The sequence below is a fragment of the Thalassophryne amazonica genome, chromosome 11, assembly GCF_902500255.1.
Source record: "Thalassophryne amazonica chromosome 11, fThaAma1.1, whole genome shotgun sequence".
Classification (NCBI taxonomy): Eukaryota; Metazoa; Chordata; class Actinopteri; order Batrachoidiformes; family Batrachoididae; genus Thalassophryne; species Thalassophryne amazonica.
Genome location: NC_047113.1, coordinates 16,311,264 through 16,338,888, shown reverse-complemented (window position 1 = coordinate 16,338,888; position 27,625 = coordinate 16,311,264). Strand labels below are relative to the sequence as shown.

General features: G+C 40.9%; 1 protein-coding gene across 4 annotated transcripts in view; it reads left to right on the top strand.

Annotated features, from left to right (window-relative positions):
* Positions 1–27,625, top strand: part of gria1a (glutamate receptor, ionotropic, AMPA 1a) — a 262,134-nt gene that overhangs the window by 34,322 nt on the left and 200,187 nt on the right. For all 4 annotated transcript variants that reach the window (XM_034181029.1, XM_034181028.1, XM_034181031.1 and 1 more), the window contains exon 3: positions 14,479–14,532. In XM_034181029.1, the coding sequence (XP_034036920.1) occupies positions 14,479–14,532 (54 nt within the window). The remainder of the gene's footprint in view (positions 1–14,478; positions 14,533–27,625) is intronic.

The window sequence follows — 27,625 nt, the reverse complement described above, 5'->3', positions numbered from 1 at the left end:
TTCATCATACTACTCCATAAAAACCGGACGTCATCTCCACCTCATTGCCGAGATATCATCGACCTGTGAAGGTAATATTCTCAGCCTTAAAACTAACTGTGTCTTAGTCTGAACTAATTTTACAGCTGTTTTCCTGTGGAGTGCCTTATCTGGGAGATTGGCGTAATCAGCGATGGCTTCGCTTCACACCCCAGCCAGATAAGTGTTTGAGACAGGAGCTGCACGAGTGTGTGTGAGAGGTGGAGGTGGACTCTCCACCATTGTTGCTACTGGTGTGCACACACCCACATCTTATTGTTTCTGCTCCTCGCCAGCAGTACCACATCCGACATTCGGAGACGGTGGCCACCTGGGGACTCGGGACTTGGCGGCTCCAGTATTCTCCTGGTTCGGTGGCGGAGGAAATCGTGTGGTTCCGGTTCTTCTCAGGACAGACGTCTTCTATCCTCGAGCCTGCCCACACGTCACCTTTGTGGATTGACTGTTTGCAAAATTCTGTATTCCTCTGTATTGTGGTTGTGCTCATTCACAACAGTAAAGTGTTCATATTCGACTCTTTCATTGTCCATTCATTTACGCCCCCCTGTTGTGGGTCCGTGTCACTACACTTTCCCAACAATAATATCACTTTGAGCAGATGGAATACGAGGTCTGTTAGAAAACTATCCGACCTTTTTATTTTTTAAAAAAACTATATGGATTTGAATCATGTGCGCTTGCATCAGCCAAACTTGAACCTTCGTGCGCATGCGTGAGTTTTTTCACGCCTGTCGGTTGCGTCATTCGCCTGTGGGAAGGCTTTGAATGAGCACTGGCCCACCCCCTCATCGGATTTTCATTGTCAGGGAAATGGTTGAGCGATTGGTGCAGCGCTGAATCAAATTTTTCCAGAAACTGTGAGAGACAGCCAGGTGGAAACCATTCGGAAGATTCAGATGGCTTTCGGTGAGGATACTCTGGACGTCACAGAGATTAAGGAACATTACAACCGGATTAAAGATGACGCACAGCGGCGGAGGGTGCGCCGTGCTCCGAGCGGCCATCGACAGGCTAAAACGACCAGATCATTTCCAAAGTTAACGCTCTGGTGATGTGGGACCGTTGTCTGACTACCAGAGAAATAAAGAAGAGGTGGACATCAGCACTTGTTGGAAATCTCATAGGACAAGTTGCGACATGCCCAGCTGTTACACAATTTCTCGGATAATCACTCGACTGAAAAGCCACCGAAAACTGTCTGAATCTTCCGAGTGGTTCCAACACGGACGTGCTTTTTGTTGTGCACCATTGCGGCTCCGTCCCAACGCGCGAATTCCTCCACACATCTTTCATTACAAAATCTCCTGTAACAGTGGAATGTGCCACAAAAGTGCTGATGTCCATCTCTTCTTTATTTCTCTGGTAGTCAGACGACGGTCCCACATCACCAGAGTGTTCACTTTGGAAATGTTCTGGTCGTTTCAGTCTGTCGATGGCCACTCGGAGTGCGGTGCGCCCTCTGCCGCTGTGGGCTCTCTTTAATCCGGTTGTAATTCTCCTTAATCTCTGTGACACCCAGAGTATCCTCACTGAAAGCCATCTGAATCTTCTGAATGGTCTCCACCTGTCTGTCTCTCACAGTTTCTGGAAAAATTTGATTCAGCACTGCTCCAATCGCTCAGCCATTTCCCTGACAATGAAAATCCGACGAGGGGGGTGGACCAGTGCTCACTCAAAGCCTGCCCACAGGCGAATGACGCAACCGACAGGCATGAAAAAACGCACGCATGCGCAGGAAGGTTCAAGCTTGGCTGATGCAAGCACACATGATTCAAATCCATATAGTTTTTTAAAAAAAATAAAAAGGTCGGATAGTTTTCTAACAGACCTCGTAAGTTAATCAGTAAAATCATCTGGTGGAGTCAGTGGCTGCAAAGAAAACCTTGACCCTCTTGGTCCTTTATGGAACAAGTTGCCCACCCCTGCCCTAGAGCAAGCACACAGGCGACAGTGGTAAGGAAAAACTCCCCCAGATGATATGCGGGAAGAAACCTCAAGCAGACCAGATTCAGAGGGGTGACCCACTGCTTAGGCCATTCTAACAGTTGCAAGGTTTTTACAAAGCTGAAGAAACTTTTCTAATTTAAAAGTTGATAGGCCATGTCCAGTTTCAATGATCATGATTAACTTATGTATTTCAAGTAAGAGTTGCCACAAGATTACCTCTGTGAAATTTTGTATAATTCTGTTTGATGGGACTAACATTTTTTTGAGAAATTAGTGATATTAGCTAACAACAGTGAACAATACATGTTGTGCTGCAATGCATCATGGAAGTTCGGGGTTTTAAGTGTTATTGTGGTTCATGTTAGTTTAACAGTGTTGTTAGTGTTAATGATTTATTGTGTTTTTTTCAGTTCAATTGGTTTAATCAGTGTAGTTAAGTGTTATGTTGCTGTTATCATGAGTAACATGTGTAGTGCATTTGATGTCTTCCGCCACCAGCCCTGTTTGTGGGTGTGCAAAAATGTAAGCACCTGCTTGCATCAGAATGCGGAAAACACAAAAAGCTCTAGCTCGGTTCCCATTCTTCCATGCAGCCTGGCACAATTTATTAAAAGAGAAGTGGCATCTCTGTGTATAACTTCGATTGCGGACAAACTGGGGAGAACCGAGATTTACCTTTAGGTATGTTTATGTAATATGTGTCAAGGATGAACAATGCAAACAATGGAAATTCATAGTTACGTTCTGGACTCACAGGCCATTCCAGCAGGGAGCAGTAAATCATCTTTATGTTAAAAGTGTGTGTGATCTTATTTAGTAAATTCAATGTAAGCACATACTATAATTGTGAATACATAAAAAAGATACATGGATGACACAAGGAAGTGAAACGAGGGTTTCCAGATTGGCGGGCTCACGGTCTCATCACTGCTTTTGGCAGATGATGTGGTCCTGTTGGCTTTATTAGCCTGTGACCTCCAACACTCACCTTGAGAAATGTCAGCTACTTATGTTCTAAACACTACCCAATCTAGAGCAAGTGAATCCCCACGGGCAACATACTAGTATATATATAAAATATAAACGCAACACTTTTGGTTTTGCTCCCATTTTGTATGAGATGAACTCAAAGATCTAAAACTTTTTCCACATACACAATATCACCATTTCCCTCAAATATTGTTCACAAACCAGTCGAAATCTGTGATAGTGAGCACTTCTCCTTTGCTGAGATAATCCATCCCACCTCACAGGTGTGCCATACCAAGATACTGATTAGACACCATGATTAGTGCACAGGTGTGCCTTAGACTGTCCACAATAAAAGGCCACTCTGAAAGGTGCAGTTTTGTTTTATTGGGGGGGGGATACCAGTCAGTATCTGGTGTGACCACCATTTGCCTCATGCAGTGCAACACATCTCCTTCGCATCATCTGTGAAGAGAACACCTCTCCAACGTGCCAAACGCCAGCGAATGTGAGCATTTGCCCACTCAAGTCGGTTACGACGACGAACTGGAGTCAGGTCAAGACCCCGATGAGGACGACGAGCATGCAGATTGAGCTTCCCTGAGACGTTTCTGACAGTTTGTGCAGAAATTCTTTGGTTATGTAAACCGATTGTTTCAGCAGCTGTCCGAGTGGCTGGTCTCAGACGATCTTGGAGGTGAACATGCTGGATGTGGAGGTCCTGGGCTGGTGTGGTTACACATGGTCTGCGGTTGTGAGGCTGGTTGGATGTACTGCCAAATTCTCTGAAACAACTTTGGAGACGGCTTATGGTAGAGACATGAACATTCAATACACGAGCAACAGCTCTGGTTGACATTCCTGCTGTCAGCATGCCAACTGCACGCTCCCTCAAATCCCCTGACATCTGTGGCATTGTGCTGTGTGATACAACTGCACCTTTCAGAGTGGCCTTTTATTGTGGGCAGTCTAAGGCACACCTGTGCACTAATCATGGTGTCTAATCAGCATCTTGGTATGGCACACCTGTGAGGTGGGATGGATTATCTCAGCAAAGGAGAAGTGCTCACTATCACAGATTTAGTCTGGTTTGTGAACAATATTTGAGAGAAATGGTGATTTTGTGTATGTGGAAAAAGTTTTAGATCTTTGAGTTCATCTCATACAAAATGGGAGCAAAACCAAAAGTGTTGCATTTATATTTTTGTTGAGTGTATATATATATTCTATAGCTGTTTATTCCAATTAAGGGTCACAGGGAGGCTGGAGCCTACATTACCCAGCATTCATAGGGCGTGAGGCAGGGTACACCCTGGACAGGACACCAGTCTACTGTAGGGCCACATATCCAGACAGACAAACACATTCAAGCCTGCATGCACACCTACTAACAATTTTAAAGTTACCAATTCACCTAACTTGTATGTCTTTGGATGTATGAGGCTTGAATGTGATCACTCAGATGGAACCCATGATCCCATGACCTTCTTTCTGTGAGGCAACAGTGCTAACCACTAAGCCACCATGCTGCATTGAGGCTACTGTCATTTTTCTTTTTTTTTTTTCAGTTTCAAAAATATGCATACACACACTTCTTATGTTAATTATTGAAATGCATCAAGTGCACACATGCATACACAGTCTCTATCTGTTTGTGAAGGCTATAGCTGCTCTGTGTGAGTGTTATTGATGGCCTGGTGTCTTCAGTTAAGGTTATTGCATCTCTTCTCATCAGTTTACAGGGGCACAGTCTGAGAAGTTCTCCATTCAGACGTCCACCATCAATCATCCACCCACCCACACCCGTGTTAATAGGCTCAAACGCACGCACACACAAACACTGCCCCCAACGCTTTTGCCCTTTAGACTTACCTCTGTGCTCATCTCATTCATCTCTACAGTACATGGAGAGTCTCACGATAACGTCATTGGCAGAATCCTCAGGGTGGCTTTATTTAGGTTCAATCTCCTTCCTGAATTTTCAGTGCCACCCAAGAGCCACTTCCAAATATTTACAGAGTACTGAGAGGCAAAAATGACCCTCTCATGAGGCTGAACTTTGAATAACTCTTGAAGTCCTCATGTATAATTAAAAAGCCACTCTTATCCAGATTTTTTTTTTTTGACAATTCGCTGTGGCAGTAATGTGTGTTTTCCCCTGCTGCTGAGTGTATTAGTGTCTTCATGTATGTGTGTGTCTAGGGGGACCTCACACACATACACACACACACACATACACATACACGCACACACATTTTCCCCACCCGGGGCCTAACTGCAGGGCTTGTCTTGTGCTGAGGTCACCATGAATATCCAATGCCACCTTCTGTCATGACCTACAGCATCATTAGATGCACACAGACAAATGAGTGCACACATAGACTCAACACATGGGAAAAAACTCATTGAGAGAAAGAGGAGAGAGAAATGTGTGAGGTTATGCATGCAAAACAAAAAAGAATTTCTGTTGTCTTTTGCAACAGCTGCTGTTTGGAAGCTGCATGATTTGAAATCCATACCTTATATTTCACAACTGCCAAAAATGACCTGATTCCTCATAATCTGAGGTAAATTTAGAGGATCTGAGGTGGCAGGTTATTTCTGTTACATATGTCACAGAGGTGGTTAACAAACTGTGATGTAAACTGAGTTTAAATCAGGAGAATGTATGTAAAAAGGCTCATGGAATTGTGGGATTTGGAGAATGAGCATGAACTGTAGGAAAAAGACTGTAAATGCTGGTCATGGGTGCTGTCACTTTTTGTGGGACAACAATGGTTGTTATATAAGGGCTGAGTGAATCTTTGTCATTTCATTGGTGCTTGTATGTCATGTGACATGGATTATTTGTTCCATTTGTGTGCTAATTTGGTTCCATACATTTTGTACCATTGGACGCTGCTAACCCCGCCCACGCACACACTAGTGAGGGCGGTGTTTACCTAAATATGGCAGAGTTTGTTTTGCGGATGGACTATGGATTTGAACGAGCTAATTAACAGTGATAATTCTTCTAAAACACACACAAAAACAAGTCCACTACGCCATAAATCGTCTGGAGGCATGAAGAGCTGTTAGGATGAAAACCTGGACAAATTTCTGACACAAATTTTCATGGGACTGAAGTGCACAGTCTGTTTTCTTTTTGTTTTGTTTTGGGACTGTCACAGATTACATCATTAGAATTATATTTGAACTAACTGTTTTTCCAAGTTGACTAAGAACAATTTTGGACTCCTGTTTAAAGTTTGTGTTGGACAGATGATGTCAAAACACCAGTGACACACACCAAAATGACCTCCCAGCTTTTGACCTTCCAGCTCATGAAATATTTGTACCATTGAACTCATAAACACTCATTATTTGTATATTATATAACAGCTGAGTGGATCCTTGTCATTTGATTGGTGGCTTGTACTACGTCGCGTGACATGGATTATTCATACCATTTGCCAGTGTTTCATTGACTGTGCAATAGTTCTTTTTAGCATGCAGTTTTGGTGCTATATGAAATGTGTTATTGCACGCTCCAACCACCACACGTGCTCACACTACCAGGGGCTGAATATGGCAGAGTTTTTTTTGTTGTTGTTTTTTTTTTTTTTCTGGCGGACAGCGATTTAAAGGAGATAATTTATGGTGCAAATTCCTCCAACAAACAAACAAAAGAAATAAACAATTCCCCTACACTGTAAGCCATCTGGAGGCATGAAGAGCTGTTAGGATGAAGAGGATGAAGTTAGGATGAAAATCTGGACAAATTTCTGACTCACTTTTTGCTGGAGTGAGGAAAGCAGATGACTGTACACAAATTCAGTGCCTGCAGCACATTTCAAAAAAGTTAGGATGGGGCAACAAAAGACTGGGAGATTTGATGTATGCTCAAAGAACACTTCTTTGGAAACAGGTGAGTACCATGATTGGGTATAAAAGGCATGAAAAACTCCATGAAAAAATAGTCCAACAGTTTAAGAACAATGTTTCTCAATATTCAACTGCAAGGAATTTAGGGATTCCACCATCTACAGTCCATAATATAATTAGAAGATTCAGAGAATCTGGAGAACTTTCTACACATAAGCAGCAAAACCGAAAACCAACATTGTAAGCCCGTGACCTTTGATCCCTCAGGCAGCACTGCATTAAAACTCGACATCATTGTGTAAAGGATCTTACTGTGTGAGCTCTGGAACACTTCAGAAAACCATTGTCAGTTAACACAGTTCATCACAACAGCTACAAGTGCAAGTTAAAAGTCTACCATGCAAAGCAAAAGCCATACATCAACAACATCCAGAAACGGCCACTGCCTTCTCTGGGCCCAAGCTCATTTGAAATGGACAGACACAAAGTGGAAAAGTGTGCTGTGGTCTGATGAGTCCACATTTCAAATTGTTTTTGGAAATCATGGATGTCATGTCCTCCAGACAAAAGAGGAAAAAGACCATCCGGACTGCTACCAGCGCAAAGTTCAAAAGCCAGCATCTGTGATGGTATGGGGTGCGTTAGTGCCCATGGCATGGTCAACTTACACATCTGTGATGGCACCATCAATGCCAAAAGGTACATCCAGGTTTTGGAGCAACACATGCGCCATCCAAGCAATGTCTTTTTCAGGGACGTCCCTGCTTAAGACAATGCCAAGCCACATTCTGCATGTGTTACAACAGCGTGGCTTCGTAGTAAAAGAGTGCAGGTATTAGACTGGCCTGCCTGCAGTCCAGAACTGTCGCCCATTGAAAATGTGTGCCGCATTATGAAGCACAAAATACGACAACAGGTACCCCGGACTCTTGAACAACTGAAGTCGTACATCAAGCAAGAATGGGAAAGAATTCCACCTACAAAGCGTCAACAATTAATGCCCTTAGTTCCCAAACACCTATTGAGTGTTGTTAGAAGGAAAGGTGATGTAACACAGTGGTAAACGTACCACTGTCCCAGTGTTGCAGGCATCCATTTCAAAATGAGCAAATATTTGCACAAAAACAATAAAATTTATCAGTTTGAACTTTAAATATCTTGTCTTTGTGGTGTATTCTATTGAATATAGGTTGAAGAGGATTTGCAAATAATTGTATTCTGTTTTTATTTACATTTTACACAACATCCCAACTTCAATTTTAATTGGGGCTGTTATTTCCCCTTCCCTTTCTGTGACAACCGATCACAGCTCTTACAGGACCACGTCATAACTAGCAACAGGGTTTTATCTTCTTGCTCAGACTCACTCTCAGACACCTGCTGGCAGACTCTTAGGCTAAGGGCCCGGTCCCACTGGTGTTTAGGAGGATTTGCGTATGGATTGCGCACAAAATTGGTTCATATTTGCTTAACATCCACAATATCCATGAAACATGCTTGTATGAGTCGGCCAACATCCACACACATCCGTAATTATCTACAGAGGCACATTTTTCTGTTGCCAGGATTTTTGAGCTGCACAAAATTTTGGCTGCGGATGACATCCGCCTTACATATGCCATACATACTCAATACATACACAAACATACTCAGTCTGATGAGTTGTCAGATCTAAATTCATGTCATAGGCTCGTTTATAGTCGCCCAGAGTGCCTTCAGCTAAGTGGGGGCCCATTAAGCAGCTGTTGTTGTTGCTATTGCTTTTCACTTTTTTGTTCCAATTTCTGTGACCCTCAGTGGTCGACTGACTTGTAATTCTGAACATTAAAGAATGACAGCTGCAGTGGGCTGAAAGAGAAAGCATGTAGGCGCGAGAGAGGAGTGTGCATGGGAACACAAAATTCTCACAGACTGTTAATCATGTAATAGATGTAACAGATCAGAGAGAAAAAAGAGTGATGTTCATACTGTACAGAATGAATAATAACAAAATGATAACTGATTTTAATTTTGGCAGCAGGTATAATGTGCTCATTATCCTTTTCATTATGAATTCATCACCTCAGCCAAAGGGCTCGTGTTTTCCCTCCATCCTTTTGTCAGCTGGATGACTCAAACCATATCTAATATGATTATTTAAAGAAGGCAAGAAAAAAAAAACCTTCTGAATTGTCCCCCATTGCAAAAATTTTAGCTACTTGAGACACTTAATCACAGATTTGATTCATGCTGGTGTCCGTCTCTGTTCCACTTCACCATGAAACTGTGGCTGTTGTTGTGACAGACTGAGTTTGCACTTTGCAATATCTCCATTCACAGAGATAAAAAGCCTGTAATGGCATCAGAGTTGTCTGATGTTGATGACTTGATGCTTGGTGGCTTCTCTCACTTGTCGTTTTCTGACATGATCACTCAGTTTTTGAGAACTCTCTTCTCCTGACAGATTTACCATACAGTACCAAACTGTTTGCATTTATTAACGGTTGATCTAATTAAAGTCCAATACATATTGAGTCATTTGGACATGTCCATTCTCTGTCTCTATCAAGACAACTGGCTGTAAGTAGGTAAGTAAGACCCTTCGGCTGCTCCCTTATTTTCACTCAGGGTCGCCACAGCAGATCTGAGATGTATCTGCATGTTGAATTGGTGCAAGTTTTACAATGATGCCCTTCCTGATACAACATCACATTACATTGAAATGGGAACCTTCTGCACTGGAACCAAACACACTAACTGCTTGGCCACCTGCCACAGGTGAGCCAGGATGATGGCTGTAAAACTGATGATTGATATCAATCAATCGATCAATTTTTTTATATAGCGCCAAATCACAACAAACAGTTGCCCCAAGGCGCTTTATATTGTAAGGTAAGGCCATACAATAATTATGTAAAACCCCAACGGTCAAAACGACCCCCTGTGAGCAAGCACTTGGCTACAGTGGGAAGGAAAAACTCCCTTTTAACAGGAAGAAACCTCCAGCAGAACCAGGCTCAGGGAGGGGCAGTCTTCTGCTGGGACTGCTTGGGGCTGAGGGAGAGAACCAGGAAAAAGACATGCTGTGGAGGGGAGCAGAGATCGATCACTAATGATTAAATGCAGAGTGGTGCATACAGAGCAAAAAGAGAAAGGAACAGTGCATCATGGGAACCCCCCAGCAGTCTACGTCTATAGCAGCATAACTAAGGGATGGTTCAGGGTCACCTGATCCAGCCCTAACTATAAGCTTTAGCAAAAAGGAAAGTTTTAAGCCTAATCTTAAAAGTAGAGAGGGTGTCTGTCTCCCTGATCTGAATTGGGAGCTGGTTCCACAGGAGAGGAGCCTGAAAGCTGAAGGCTCTGCCTCCCATTCTACTCTTACAAACCCTAGGAACTACAAGTAAGCCTGCAGTCTGAGAGCGAAGCGCTCTATTGGGGTGATATGGTACTACGAGGTCCCTAAGATAAGATGGGACCTGATTATTCAAAACCTTATAAGTAAGAAGAAGAATTTTAAATTCTATTCTAGAATTAACAGGAAGCCAATGAAGAGAGGCCAATATGGGTGAGATATGCTCTCTCCTTCTAGTCCCCGTCAGTACTCTAGCTGCAGCATTTTGAATTAACTGAAGGCTTTTTAGGGAACTTTTAGGACAACCTGATAATAATGAATTACAATAGTCCAGCCTAGAGGAAATAAATGCATGAATTAGTTTTTCAGCATCACTCTGAGACAAGACCTTTCTGATTTTAGAGATATTGCGTAAATGCAAAAAAGCAGTCCTACATATTTGTTTAATATGTGCTTTGAATGACATATCCTGATCAAAAATGACTCCAAGATTTCTCACAGTATTACTAGAGGTCAGGGTAATGCCATCCAGAGTAAGGATCTGGTTAGACACCATGTTTCTAAGATTTGTGGGGCCAAGTACAATAACTTCAGTTTTATCTGAGTTTAAAAGCAGGAAATTAGAGGTCATCCATGTCTTTATGTCTGTAAGACAATCCTGCAGTTTAGCTAATTGGTGTGTGTCCTCTGGCTTCATGGATAGATAAAGCTGGGTATCATCTGCGTAACAATGAAAATTTAAGCAATACCGTCTAATAATACTGCCTAAGGGAAGCATGTATAAAGTGAATAAAATTGGTCCTAGCACAGAACCTTGTGGAACTCCATAATTAACTTTAGTCTGTGAAGAAGATTCCCCATTTACATGAACAAATTGTAATCTATTAGACAAATATGATTCAAACCACCGCAGCGCAGTGCCTTTAATACCTATGGCATGCTCTAATCTCTGGAATAAAATTTTATGGTCAACAGTATCAAAAGCAGCACTGAGGTCTAACAGAACAAGCACAGAGATGAGTCCACTGTCCGAGGCCATAAGAAGATCATTTGTAACCTTCACTAATGCTGTTTCTGTACTATGATGAATTCTAAAACCTGACTGAAACTCTTCAAATAGACCATTCCTCTGCAGATGATCAGTTAGCTGTTTTACAACTACCCTTTCAAGAATTTTTGAGAGAAAAGGAAGGTTGGAGATTGGCCTATAATTAGCTAAGATAGCTGGGTCAAGTGATGGCTTTTTAAGTAATGGTTTAATTACTGCCACCTTAAAAGTCTGTGGTACATAGCCAACTAACAAAGATAGATTGATCATATTTAAGATCGAAGCATTAAATAATGGTAGGGCTTCCTTGAGCAGCCTGGTAGGAATGGGTCTAATAAACATGTTGATGGTTTGGATGAAGTAACTAATGAAAATAACTCAGACAGAACAATCGGAGAGAAAGAGTCTAACCAAATACCGGCATCACTGAAAGCAGCCAAAGATAACGATACGTCTTTGGGATGGTTATGAGTAATTTTTTCTCTAATAGTTAAAATTTTGTTAGCAAAGAAAGTCATGAAGTCATTACTAGTTAAAGTTAATGGAATACTCAGCTCAATAGAGCTCTGACTCTTTGTCAGCCTGGCTACAGTGCTGAAAAGAAACCTGGGGTTGTTCTTATTTTCTTCAATTAGTGATGAGTAGAAAGATGTCCTAGCTTTACGGAGGGCTTTTTTATAGAGCAACAGACTCTTTTTCCAGGCTAAGTGAAGATCTTCTAAATTAGTGAGACGCCATTTCCTCTCCAACTTACGGGTTATCTGCTTTAAGCTACGAGTTTGTGAGTTATACCACGGAGTCAGGCACTTCTGATTTAAAGCTCTCTTTTTTAGAGGAGCTACAGCATCCAAAGTTGTCTTCAATGAGGATGTAAAACTATTGACGAGATACTCTATCTCCCTTACAGAGTTTAGGTAGCTACTCTGCACTGTGTTGGTATATGGCATTAGAGAACATAAAGAAGGAATCATATCCTTAAACCTAGTTACAGTACTTTCTGAAAGACTTCTAGTGTAATGAAACTTATTCCCCACTGCTGGGTAGTCCATCAGAGTAAATGTAAATGTTATTAAGAAATGATCAGACAGAAGGGAGTTTTCAGGGAATACTGTTAAGTCTTCTATTTCCATACCATAAGTCAGAACAAGATCTAAGATATGATTAAAGTGGTGGGTGGTGGGTGGATATTAACAATGATATTTAGATTGAATTTGTCGAATTACGAATGACCTTTGAAAATGGAGGGACAATACATAAAAATGGCCATAATTCCTAAATGGTTTATCATTTTTGTCCAACCCATTGAATAAAAATTGAATAAAAGCTAAAACTATACGCTGCAAGCACATATCAGTGGCTTAATTTCAACTCTATTGTGACTGCTGGGATAGGATCCAGTTCCCCCATGAACTGCATTATTGTGTACAGATATATATATATATATATATATATATATATACGAGGTCTATTAGAAAAGTATCCGACCTTATTATTTTTTTCAAAAACCATATGGATTTGAATCACGTGTGATTACATCAGACATGCTTGAACCCTCGTGGGCATGCGAGAGTTTTTTTCACGCCTGTCGGTTACGTCATTCGCCTGTGGGCAGTCTTTGAGTGAGGAGTCGTCCACCCGCTCGTCGATTTTTTTCATTGTTTAGGAATGGCTCAGAGACTGTTGCTTTGTTTGATAAAAAAATTTTCAAAACTGTAAGGCACAACTGAGTGGACACCATTCAATAAATTCAGCTGGTTTTCGGTAAAAATGTTAACGGCTGATGAGAGATTTTGGTCTGGTAGTGTCGCTTTAAGGGCGGTCCACGGCGCCTGACGGCGATCTGCACTTCGAGGCGGCAGCATCTCGCCGTTTCAAGTTGAAAACTTCCACATTTCAGGCTCTGTTGACGCAGTAAGTCGTCAGAGAACAGAGAACTTTCAGAAGAAGTCGGCATGAGGAGTTTATTCGGACATTCCATTGTTAACGGTCATTTTGTAATGAAAGAACGTGCGGGCAGAGTCGCATGTCGGGCTGGACCCGACCGCCAGGGGGTCGCGGCAGGAAAAACACCTCCGTTGGAAATCTTAACGGGCAAGTTGGAACATGCCCAAGCTGTTAAACAATTTCTAAGTTACTCACTTGTTGAAAGCCATTAAAAGCCGCCTGAATTCTACAAATGGTTTTCAACACGGAGGTGTTTTTCCTGTCGCGGCGCACACAGATTTGCCGAGTCGTCACGGAAACGACTCGGCGAATTTGCGCGTACGTCTTTCATTAAAAAAATGTCCTTAAACAGTGGAATGTCCGCATAAATTCCTCATGCCGGCCTCTTCTGAATCTTCTCTGTTCTCTCACGATGTTCTGGGTGAATTAAGCCTTAAATTAGGATGTTTTCAGCTCGAAACAGGCCGACGACAGCGCCTGGAAGCGCTGCAGGACGTCCCGCTCCGTGGGAAGTCCTTACACCGACAGAAACACCCCATAATCTCTCATCAGCCGTTAAGCTTTTCACAGAAAACCAGCTTAATTTCTCGAATAGTGTCCACTCGGATATTCCTCACAGGTCCAGAAAAATTTTGATAAAGCAACGCGCGCCGTCTCGAGCAGCGTGTGAAACAAAGGAATTCAGCCGAGAGGGCGGGACCACATCTCACTCAAGGCCTGCCCACAGGGAAATGACGTCACCAACACGCGTGAAAAAACTCACGCATGCGCACGAGGGTTCAAGCATGATTGGTGTAATCGCATGTCATTCAAATCCATATAGTTAAAAAAAAAAATAAAAGGGTCGGTTTATTATCTAAGAGACCTCGTATATATATATATATTCCACAGACCACGTGGAACCATGCCAGCCTCAGACTGCCACATCGGGTGTTTTTAGCTAATTTTTTCAAGAAATGTGCATTTTAAGACAAGACTTTTTTGTGAATACTCCAAAACATGTCTTTGCCTCCCCTTTCATTTATTATTTATATCAACCCAGTGATATTCAGTAATTATACAGCTGTTTTTTATTTTCCTCCACATCAGTGGCGTGATGTGGTACAGCTGCTCGCACTGTGTTCCTGCTCGTACGACACCGTCGCGTGCATAACACCATCACACCAGGCCCGTGCATGCCTGTCCATCGGTTTGATGTTTTTGTTGTTCGCTCATACGAGCTGTTCCGCCATGATTTGCCCTGAGTTGTATTTATTCATACTATGTGTGAAGGGGCCCTTAACTTTGTCTGGGAAGTGACATTATCTGAACCTTCTCTGCTTTTGTCTTCCAGATTGTTGAACATGGAAAAAATGCAAAGAGCTACCACTACATCCTGGCTGACTTGGTAAGGTCTCAGTATTATATTACCTCATCTTGATTATCATTTCTTTGTCAAAGTTCAACATTCTTGTCTCTTTTTTGATCCAGAACTAAAACACAGACTTAGACTCCCATGCTCCTTATAATTTGCCCCCAACTACTTGTTGTTGTTTAATTGCTTGTCTGTTTGTGTGGGGGTATATTTTGAAGGGCGTGGGGATCTTTCAATATTTTCTGACCAAAGAGTGTTTTGAGCAATTTCAAGATAAAAGACATACCTGAAAGTAATGGCTTATGTATGTTGAACATATAATACAAAACTAGAGCACTGCCCTATTAGAGCGCAAACCTCCTCCAACACTGGTTTCCAATTCCACAATTTTTTACCTTTGAAAACATTTTAAGGTCAAAGTCTTGTTAGAAGTGGCTTTTCATAAGCTAAAATCTGATGCTAAATATAGATCAAAAGGGCTTTTCAATGTTAAAATCAAATATCTGCTAAATCCGCGATCAGATCAGATCAGGATCAAACTTAGTCTATTTATTGAGAGTGCCAGTTTGCACTTCATTGTCACAAATGAGAGTGATTGAGGCACTTTTGTATGAGATACAATGCAAACTGTACACCAAATGGGCTTTGCAATATTAAGTTCAAATGTCCACAAAATTCATAATTCAGATCAAACTTTGTCAGGTGATAGTGAGTGCCAGGCTATACTTCACTTTCAAATATGACAGTGATTGGAGCATGTTTGATTAAGATAAAATCTAAAATGTACATTAAATGGGTAAATGGTAAATGGACTGCATTTATAAAGCGCTTTTCCATCTGCATCAGACGCTCAAAGCACTTTACAATTATGCCTCACATTCACCCCAATGTCAGGGTGCTGCCATACAAGGCACTCACTACACACTGGGAGCAATAGGGGATTAAAGGCCTTGCCCAAGGGCCATTAGTAATTTTCCAGTCAGACGGGGATTTGAACCCATGATCTTCTGGACTCAACCCCAAACCTTAACCACTAGACCATCACCTCTCCTGGGGTTTTCAGTGTTAAATTTAAATGGCAAAAAAAAAAATCTGTAAACCAGATCAGATCCAGATCAACCTTTATCAGTCGATAGAGAATACCATCCTACACAACACTGTCACTTATGAAAAAAATTCAATGTTTTTTGGCAGAGTTATGAGTTTTAAAAACTCATTCAATGTTAAACAATAGGGATATTCCAATTTTCCAAGACTTTTCCTGATTTTGACCTTGACCTGTGACCTTGAAAATTGAATCATTTCTTGCCTATCAGGATATGGATCCTCTGTAAAAATTTTACAATGATATATGAAAAACTGTGGGTTGGCTGTTCACAAACAAACGGGTGAAAACAGAACCTCCGCCCAACTTTGTTGGCAGAGGTAAATATACATATAAAATATATAATCAATAATCCAGCCACCAGCCTTCTATGTCATATCAAAATGCAGATTAAACAGCATCTTTGTGCCTTTGACTGGGTGCCCTCTAAGATGTGCATACTTATCACGCAAGACAATGCCTCATATGTTCAATGCTCTGGTGGAGCATGAAACTGGCATGTTGACTGCAGTAATGTCCACAAGAGTTGTTGACTATTTTGTGAGTCTTCGTTTTATTGCGATAAACCACCTCCAACTGCCTTTTCAATCAGTCTCATAACTATGGACAACGTGGAATCCTACCAGCCTCGGACTGCCACATCTGGTATTTTTAGCTAATAATGATCTTTTTTCAAGAAATGTGCATTTTAAGACAAGCTTTTTTTGTGGATACTCCAAAACATGTCTGTGCAATAATCATGCTTTTTAATCAACATCTTGATTTGTCGCACCAGCTAGGTTGATTAATTAACTTGGCAAATATGAAGTGTTAACAAACACGGATTTTAACAAAATTGGAAACACAATTTGAAGGAAAAAAGCCTTTTGTGTGCATAGAAAAAGAGAGGTCTTCAATCTTTAACTTAAACTCATGAAAAATGGGCGCAAATCAACAGTATTGTCTTTGTACCAGCTGACAGAAAACATTTTAAAATATCAGGAAAATGAAGTGGCTTCAAGCTCAGTGTTCCCAGCTGAACAACAGCAAAATATTTAGATAAACAGATTTTCTTTCAAGTTTGACATTTCAAGAACTCACCAATCCAGCTCCTGGGAAAAACTTAAACTGCAGAAATATTTATAATCCATTTCCACATATTGCCATGTTGTTGTGAAACGGTGATTAGAAAATGTCCTGAAGTCTAATTTCAGTGTACTGGGGGTTACTACAGTTTTTAGGAACTCAGCTATTTTATCCTATTTTCCTCTTCAGCTCCATTATATCTTCTACTTTCATGACACTATCACACCTGCAGACATAATAAGAGAAAAAAGAAGCAGTAAAGTTGCAGCAAAGCACTTGAGGGAATGAGTCTCAGATTGCACAGATGCAGGTTGATGTTTCCACTTTATATTTACTGGAAAAGGTCATGCATCCAATATGTGCAAACTTATACCCATTACATCCCTTTATCTGCCTCATATTCTCAGTGCAAATGGTATATAGACCCTTAAGCAGTGTTCAGGCTCACTGAATGCAACCAAATGAAGACAAAACTGACATCTACAGAAGCAGTAGCAGGAACAATAATAATATGCAGCTGTTGGTTTGAACAATTTCTTACAGTTGGAGTTTTAGTTTGGCTCAGTATCTCTTGCCAGGCCACTTTACCAGATTTAATTTTAAATGATAAGTCTCAGATAGCAATAACAGCTGATACACAAAGTAGCCACAGTCATTTGTAATGGGCCCATTAAAAGGGCTATGCAACTGTTTTGATGTCCTTAAATAGTTGCACAGTTTCCCCAATAACTGCTGCAAAGTAGGTTATGTTTTCATGTGGTTGGTGTGCTTGTTATGAAGATTACTCAAAAATATATAAAGTTTTCATTAAAGTATTTGGGGTCTGGGAAAGAACCAAGAAAGAAGTCATACAATTTTGGTACAGCTCCAGCTTCAAGGGTATTTTATTTCTTTAATTTCATCAGACGGGTGTAAAGTCATGAAGAGAAGACAAACCGGTGTATGCTTAAGGAATATATACACCATTTTGGCCCAGTAATTGTCAGTCTGCTATAGAGGAACTTAATTAAGATCTAAAAACTTGTCACCAATCACAAGTCTACTGAGCACACACTTAGACCCCTGTCACAAATAGCACAAATGGGGCCGAATGGCGTCCTAATGACGAATTGACCCCCATTCGAAAAGTGTCGAGGCGCGGTCTGAAAACTTCAGACAGCAGTCTCAGAACAGCCAACACAGATGGGCCCTTTTGTGCGACTGCCTTGAATGTTTTGCACATGTGCCACACTCGTGGTGCAGTCCATTAAAAAAGTAACACAATTACAGTAATGCATTACTTTTTGCTGAAATGCAGTAATGTAAGGCATTACTAATACATTTTCAGTAATATTATACATGTTACATATTTCAGTAATGCACATTACAGCACACTTTGAACCCTAAAACAGTATTATCAGCCTGTGGAGTGCAGTTTTTCTGCATTGATTTCCTCAAAAGCCGCATCAAATCTCTGATCAAATCCATTCACCATCTATCAGTTAAACCTGATTCAGTAAGAAATTGTACAGATGGTGCTAATTTAAAGTCTTTTAAGATGATGAGTGACCTGCATTCTCCACCAGAGTATTCCGTGTGTGTAATATGCCAGCGTCTGTCCTTTTCCTGTGACTACATTTTTCTCCAGGTGAATTCTGAGGTTTGCTGTGAGCGTTGTTACTGAAAAAAATTCCAAGTGATAGCTAAAACTGTCTGACCTGTGTTTGCCTTTGCACATCCATTCTTGATTCTGTTGTTTTGGACATGGTCAGATTATTATTGGACTGTTGCCATTCCTGTAATTTAGTCTACTTCACTGATTGGTTGGTTTATTTATTTGTAAAAACCAGCGTACAAGTTACTGTAACATGTGTGTTGGTTTTTACAAATAAACATGTATTTGTAAATATGTCATTTTTTTCATTTGTAAAAAAAAAACACATTTGCAAAACTGAAAATTCTGTTTGTGAAGTGTAATTTACAATGAATAGCGACCAACATTGGTCAGTGTTGGCAGTGTTCTATGCATTTTGACAGCGGGTGGGGTGATTGAATGAGACTCATTGAATTTCCCATAATGCCTTTTGGTGCCTGTGTCTGTTAATGCTTAAACCTTCAGAATTAGTGCACTACTCTCAAAGATATGTGCGATATTTTCACTTTGTAGAAATGGCAGAGTTACCGTTAATGTTGATAAACTGTCCGGAATTAGTTGTTTATAAGTGTAACAATGAGTGAAAAGTGCTCTTTGTGTTTCATGTCTCCGGCCCACTGTCTGTGTCATTGCATGTGGAAAGTAAAGAACTTTTTTTTTTTTGGCAACCGTAGCTGGCAGCTGGCCTTCTGCTGGGGGAGGGCTGAGCTCACAACTGTCTGACTGTTGCAAAACACGCAACAGACAGGAAATAACATGTATGATTTTAGGGTTTACAAATGTTTTTTGACATTAAGTTTTATTCACTATGCCAGCAAAAAATGTTAGTGGATTGAAAGTTAGCAGAACTAAATTTAGTAGAAGCTCACTGGTCCACTGATGGTTTTCAAAATTAGCTGAAAAGCTAATCTGCTAACAAAAAAGTTAGCTTTGCTAATTAGCAGTTAGTGGATTAGCGGAACTGTGCCCACCACTGGTACTAGATATCTCAGGAGAATCATTGGGTACTACTGCTGGAATAACTTTGTGTCAAACAAGAGATTCAGTGAGGAGACCCTGTGTGGAGAAATGCCATCTGTGACACCAGGCCATGTGGCAGTTTTTCCTCATCGCAATCCAGCATGTACGCTTTGCTATTGAGAAATTCAACAACTGGTCAGGTGGATGTGTTCGGTCTATGACCTCTAGCCACAACAAGCAGATGGTTACTTTGGCAGAAAGGAAAGAATCACTGGTCTGCTTGGGTGGTTGCCAGTGAGAACCAGTAGGACAAATCTGTAACACAGTGGCTACAGAAATATGTACTGTCATGTACACATGCTCATTCATCATTGTGGGTATGAACCACGTAATTGGACAGTGAGACACTTTTTAGTATTTTGGCCTCTGTCCACCACCACAGTGGAGTTGTAATGAAATAATTGGAGTTCCATACCCGCTCATCCCAGTCAAGGGAGTGAGTGGGTATGGAAAATGAAAATGTTTGTAGGTTTACATATTCCTCTGTACATCAAAAGAGAGACAGTTGAGTGTGTATAATCACAAAACAATCAATAAATTATTATTAACATCCAACCTTTTTTCTGTGCACACTTACTCCAAATAAAGGGTCACGGGGGCTGAAGCCTATCCCAGCAGTCATCAGGCGTGAGGCAGGGTAAGCCCTGGACAGGATGCCAGTCTGTCACAGGGCCACATGTGGGTATGAACCACATTCATACTCATAGGCACACCTATGGTCAATTTAAAGTTTCCAATTCACCTATGCTGCATGTCTTTGGAAGTGGGAAGAAGCTGGAGCACCCAGAGGTAACCCACACAAACATGGAGAACATGGAAACTCCACACAGAAAGGACCAGACAGGAATCGATCCCAGGACTTTCTTGCTCTGAGGCTGCACCTTTGCACAGTATTGTTGGTCTGAAATGTTTCTCTGCATGTTTAGCTTTAGCAAAAGCTAGTTTCTATCATAACCTCTTCATCTCACTAGAGCACAGTAGCTCGTACATGGACCAGAAGAAAGCAAACACCTCTGACTGTTAAGCTGAGAAATATGAACACCTGGAACATGTTCGGATACATTAGAGAACTGAAGAAGAAATATAGTTGGAGACTCAAACCAGCCACTTATACAGCAATACTCAGTGTAATGTAGTGCCTTATCAAAGAAACCAGGAAGTCTATTAAACACAGAACACAGCACACACATTTAGGTGCACGTGCCTGTATCCACACAGCAAAGGACGAGTAGGAGCTACACCATCTGTAGTTGATGCAGAGCTCTTTTGTGATACTCATAAATATGTAATGACTCTATATCCACTCAGTGCACTTATTTCTCATGTCTGATGAGTTTATGTACACATGATAAGCATCTGTGCTGTGGCATATTGCCAATTTCACACAGATGTAAGACACAAAATAACACCCTGTGTGATAGGCATTATTATTAGGTATTTATGTTGATAATAAGAAATATGGAAATACATTTTCTGAGCCCAGAAGAGATTATGTTTGCTCTGAGAGAAAGGTGCATGTGAGCCAGCCCCTCACCTTTTCCAACAGACGCATGCAGTGAAATAATTATTTATGGATGTTGTGCTCATGAATTAATCAACCTCTAGGAATCAATTATATGTCATGCTAATGCATTGAAGGACATGACACATGTTACTTAATGTGCTGTTCAACAACACAGCATAAAGGTATCTGTGATTGTAAGTCTATCCACGCACATGAGGTCACGATCAGCGGTTGCTGACGTATGTTATTGCTAATTAAACCTCTCGCTCGGCAGGTCATCAGGTACATTTCCGGAAAACGTTTTACTCGGCAATTCTTGGCAGGTGAAGTCAGTCTGAGCAAATGTAGAAGCAGCACAATAGCGAACAGACAGAGTGATGGCTCAGCATTCATTCAGATCAGTGGACCTGCGAGCAGACTCTTGGTAAAAGTCGGAAATACATTATTTTCAGGAGCTTCGAGACTTTCTACCAGCTACCGGATGTGCATGAGCATCATGCGTGCCACCCATTTCAGTGCTCTGTAAAAAGAGAGATGACAAACTTCACTCCCAACTCTTAATGTTTTTAAAGAGTCTGTCAGATTATGCATCCAGATGTGTATGGACTCTGTTGTCTGTGACAGAGCAGCATGTTGATTTCATCTGGTTATAACTGTCACGGTGAACGTGCATGTGGAACTTGCCACGATGCAGTTTTACCCCAATTTTGTGTGCTTGTAACTGAAACTACGCCACAATGCTGTTTTTACAGATGGCATGACAAAGTAGCAAATACATTATTTTCATTACTTCCCCCAGTAACGGATGTGCACGAACGTTGCGCGCCGCTTGATTTATTCAGTGCGCTCCATACAGAGAGGAGACGACACACTTCACACCTAACTCTTTTGAATTTTTTTCCACTATATAAAAATTAATACAGTTATCACATTAAAAATGAGTCATCATGATATGATATCACACTTATGAGCATGCATAAAGCTGTGTCTCTCGTGGAGACTCTTTTCAACAGGCTGCGTTCATGACTGCTGACAGTGCACATGCAGCCCACCGTAAAAACTGGCTGCTCTCTTACTGTGACTGCATTGAAATTAACAGTTGTCACTAAAAGTGAGACATTATGACATGACATCACACTAATGAAAAGTCTGCAATTAATCTGCAATTCCATTCTTAAGGGCCCTTTCACACATAGTATGAATAAGTACAAATCAGGGTGACTCACAGTGGAACAGCTCATATGAGCGAACCACGAAACCATGCCGCTGTGACGGTACATGCACGCGGGAACGGAAATAAAAAATACATGCCACCCACAGGATTCAAACCTGCACTTTCCAAAAGTTCTGATTGCCAGCCAGAAACTTTACCACTGAGCTACTATCGTTGTCCTGTGAAAGGTGTGGAAAAATGCCTGATATCAAGAAGGACATGGACGTATTTAAAAGAAAATAAAGCCGCACACCATATAAAAACATTTTATTGAATCCTTCTTATCAAGCGGGCAATACAAGTATGATCCGTCTGTTCCTGTGTAGATGACTTATGGTTACAGATGTACAGTTATGAGAATGAGAAGCAGGGTGCTCTTATCATGTCCACGTCTACTGGTTCTGTGTGTCCAGCCGGCCCCACGTGCATGTCCTGCCTGACAGGCATGTCCTGTGGATGGCACACTGCAGGACAGACGCCACATCATGTGGAACAGAGCTCACATGGGTGGCGTGACATTCAGATCGTCCGCTGCGTGTTATGGTCTGATGGTCCAGATCACCTGGGGTAGCCTGTCAATGTGTGCGGCGTGCGTGCACTCGCTGTAGTCCATTGCAACAGCAATATATGTTTTTATGTATGTCCACGTGAGGACAGCAAGCAGACACATGCGCGTCACAGTGGGCAATTGTGTTCCCCAGCCGTAACATCCAGAACCACAGATCTCCACAGCTGCTCCTGCCGGCGGCCACAACCCCTGTCAGTTCAGTGCACACACCAACGTGTCACTGTGTCTGTTTGTAAAGCCACACTCTTGGGGCACTTAGACAAATTTCACATCCAGCTCGACTGATTGTCTGCTGACTGTTTTCATGATGATAGTACAAATGGCCACACATTTTCTACGTGTTTTCAAATGAGCGGTGTTAGATGTTTGTGCGTGTCACCTGAAATTTGCCCGACACCTGCCACGACAGTGTTCTCACAGCGCACACTGTCTTTCAGCTGCCGGTGTGCGCAAATAGTTGTAGCAACAGGTGTACGAAGCGTTCGAGGAAGCTGCGATTTTACACGTACTCCTGCTTCATGCGCACTTCATGCGCAATTCAAACAAATTTGCACGATGTGTGAAGGGGCCCTAACATTAGTAGTTTGTTTACATTTCATTCAACAGCGTGCGCTGGGACATTTGCTCAGAGTGATGTAAACACCATTGGAAACATTTAGATTACATCACATGATCAGTTGCTATGAATTCTGTGCTACATCTCCCTTAAGATTTCAGGCAAAATGATTTTTTTTTCACCGTCATGTGCTCACCTTGGAAGTTGGGTCCTTTCAAAGTACACGGTTTCTTCTTCTTTTTATGTTCTTTTGGAAGCTCCTATTTGGGGTTTCAATAATGGGAGCACAGGTCATCACATCCCACACATTCCTGACAGCACTTTTCCCAGTCAAACATTTACAGTACAGATTTGAAGTGGCAAAAGTGGTGAAAAAGAGCATGAGATAGACAGGAGTTTCACGCAGATGTGTTGTATTTACTGTATTGCTTCTTCTCACTCAAAAATTACCTCTTACATCCTCAACAAATCATAAAAAAGACTTTGTCTCCCTACTGCATTTTTGAGCACACCAAAAACCATTTCTGTGCTGAGAGACAGCCTGCTGAGAGACTGTCTCTCCTTGTCTGTGCCTTTCTCATTCTCTGAAAAACAGCCATCTCCACATAATGGTCAGGGGAAAAAAAAAAAAAATATATATATATATATATATATGTTGGAGATACAATTACAGTAAATTGCTTCTGTCTTCATTCAGCTCTGTCTGAGGCGTTCCCTCCCATTGTTCACAGGAGCCTCTAAGGTTTTGATCCTTCCATTTTTCACAGTAGTTTGTAAGGACTCAGGCTGTCAGAGATTAGTGACAGACTACTCTCGCCCAGAAATGAGATTTCGTCTTTTTTATCCATTCTCTTCTCCCTCAAGAAAGGCTAACATGAAGAGCTCTCCACGTGAGAGAGAGAAAAAAAAATGTTACACATTGTAACCTCTGCTATATTTGTTGTGCTTTAAACTGCCAGTGGGATGTATTCTGTTGTTACTGCAAACCTCAGGTCAAATGCACATGAGAGGAGGGCTGATTTAGGGTCATATTTTGACAGCCTTTGTCTCATGGTTTAGCGCTTTGTACTTCAAGGTCCATCCATCCATCCATCCATCAATTTGCTAAACCTGTTTACTCCAATTAAGGGTCGGGGTGGGCTGAAGTCTATCCCAGCAGTCATTGGGCATGAGGCAGGATAAGCTCTGGACAGGACGCCAGTCTATCACAGTGCAGTCCAAGGTTTTTTTTGTTTGTTTGTTTTGTTTTTAGCAATTTTACTATACATTTGGTAATTTTGCTTTAAAGGTGCTTGGATATAGCATAATGCCCATGTGTCACATGTCAAAATGTTCACAACCGTCTTAGCATCCTGAAAGTGAAGCATATACTTGCCCATAAGATTGTGTCAAGGATATAATTTGTCTCTAATGCTGAAAATATAAAAGATGTTTTTAGAAATTCCTCAAATCCTTGGTGAATATTCATTCTTATTCATGTGGACAAACTGTTTTGGTGTTAGAAATGTGTTTACCGAACTCTTTAGGTCATACGTTAGTGTAATAGGAGCTGATGATCTAGTGGTTAAGCAGTGTGCTTGAGACCAGATGATCATTGGTTCAAATCCTTGCCAGACTGGAAAATCACAAAGGGCTTTTGGGTAAGGTCCTTAATTCCCAGTTGCTCCCAGTGTGTGAGTGTGAGAGAAATAATTGACAGGCATCAGTGTAAAGGACTTTGGATTCACATGGAAAAGCACTATACACATGCAGAAAATATATATGTGAAAAAGATTTGAAGACAATGCATAATACATTTAAGAACATAATAAAATTAAAATATGTGCCACCCACTGGGAGCTTACAGTACATTTGCATATGATGCTCTTTATTTTGTGATGGGTTTTCTCATTAATGGGACCACCAACCATCATGAAATTGTGCAAATACTACAGTATATGCATGACCTCGGTTAGATTCACAGTGCCAAATATGATGGAACTGCGCCACTAGATGGCACTGTAAAGCATATTTTCATTGAATTTCAAGCTGCAAAATGCTCCAAATCTCATGTAGATTTTCCCTCAGAGTCCTACAAGGTGCTGTTTTAAAACAATCATTTCATATTTTTTATTCATTCAACTGAAAGTGGTCTCTCATGAATATATGCACCAAATGTAAAATTTGCAGCCCAGTGTCATGTTTTTTTCTTGATATCATCATGAAATTTGTCACATTTTTGATATATGGTCACGTTTAGTTCACTATTTTTAATTTAACTTTTTAATTCTAGTCCTACCCCTATCCCTATCTACAACCCCTGGCAAAAATTATGGAATCACCGGCCTCGGAGGATGTTCATTCAGTTGTTTAATTTTGTAGAAAAAAAGCAGATCACAGACATGACACAAAACTAAAGTCATTTCAAATGACAACTTTCTGGCTTTAAGAAACACTATAAGAAATCAAGAAAAAAGATTGTGGCAGTCAGTAACGGTTACTTTTTTAGACCAAGCAGAGGAAAAAAATATGGAATCACTCAATTCTGAGGAAAAAATTATGGAATCACCCTGTAAATTTTCATCCCCCAAACTAACACCTGCATCAAATCAGATCTACTCGTTGACACTGACCCTATGCCATGACATTGACCCTATGTGTCTTTTTACAAGGAATGTTTTCGCAGTTTTTGCTCTATGGCAAGATGCATTATCATCTTGAAACATCCCCAAACATCCTTTCAATTGTCCAAAATATCAATGTAAACTTGTGCATTTATTGATGATGTAATGACAGCCATCTCCCCAGTGCCTTTACCTTACATGCAGCCCCATATCATCAATGACTGTGGAAATTTACATGTTCTCTTCAGGCAGTCATCATTATAAATCTCATTGGAACGGCACCAAACAAAAGTTCCAGCATCATCACCTTGCCCAATGCAGATTTGAGATTCATCACTGAATATGACTTTCATCCAGTCATCCACAGTCCACGAATGCTTTTCCTTAGCCCATTGTAACTTTGTTTTTTTTTCTGTTTAGGTGTTAATGATGGCTTTCGTTTAGCTTTTCTGTATGTAAATCCCATTTCCTTTAGGCGGTTTCTTACAGTTCGGTCACAGACGTTGACTCCAGTTTCCTCCCATTCGTTCCTCATTTGTTTTGTTGTGCATTTTTTGATTTTTGAGACATATTGTTTTAAGTTTTCTGTCTTGACGCTTTGATGTCTTCCTTGGTCTACCAGTATGTTTGCCTTTAACAACCTTCCCATGTTGTTTGTATTTGGTCCAGAGTTTAGACACAGCTGACTGTGAATAACCAACATCTTTTGCAACATTGCATGATGATTTACTCTCTTTTAAGAGTTTGATAATCCTCTCCTTTGTTTCAATTGACATCTCTCGTGTTGGAGCCATGATTCATGTCAGTCCACTTGGTGCAACAGCTCTCCAAGGTGTGTTCACTCCTTTTTAGATGCAGACTAACGAGCAGATCTGATATGATGCAGGTGTTAGTTTTGGGGATGAAAATTTACAGAGTGATTCCATATTTTTTTTCCTCTGCTTGGTCTAAAAAAGTAACCGTTACTGACTGCCACAATCTTTTTTTCCTGATTTCTTATAGTAGCCATTTGAAATGACTTTAGTTTTGTGTCATGTCTGTGATCTGCTTTTTTTCTACAAAATTAAACAACTGAATGAACATCCTCAGAGGCTGGTGATTCCATAATTTTTGCCAGGGGTTGTATAACCCTAACCACAACAGTAAGCCTAAACACACCCCTCACTGTTCCCCTCCAAATTCTGTGATAAATGTCATGGAAATGTATTCCATTTTCCAACTAACAGATTAAATCACATTTCATGATGCCATCACGAAATGGCGTGAGATTGGGTTGCACATTTTCCAGCTTCATCCCTGATTCTGTTTACATTTGTTGTACCCATTTTGGTAAAAATGTGCCACAAGGTGGCACGTCAAAATGCATGTGCATGCACTTTCCAAAGCTTCAAAAAGCTCCAAATTTAATTTAGAGTTTTCTGAAAGTGTTTAAAGGCGCTTCAAATTGTTATTTCAAATTTAGCAGTAAGCCACACGTTACAAGGACTCAAATAAGTAACTTTTAAATAGCACAGCAGTAGTGAGGACAGATGCCACATCGAGCCATACAAAATATCGTGGCCACGACAAGAATATGTGACGTTAGCTATGTAGTCGATGACGTGTTTACAAACATGTCTTATGGAGTTTAATGTTAAAAGGAAGAACACATTTGAAGCCAGACGTACACAACATGATAATGTGTCACTGACATGTCATAAACACATTAACATAATGCAGAGCTTTGCTAAAGTGATGGCTGTTAATCGTGTGTGCGTGTGTCTTAATAAAATGCAAGAAATATATTCAATCAATAGAGAGCAAATTCTCACCACATTTTCTGTTGACAAGTCAGCTGATGGACACATGAACATTTCCAA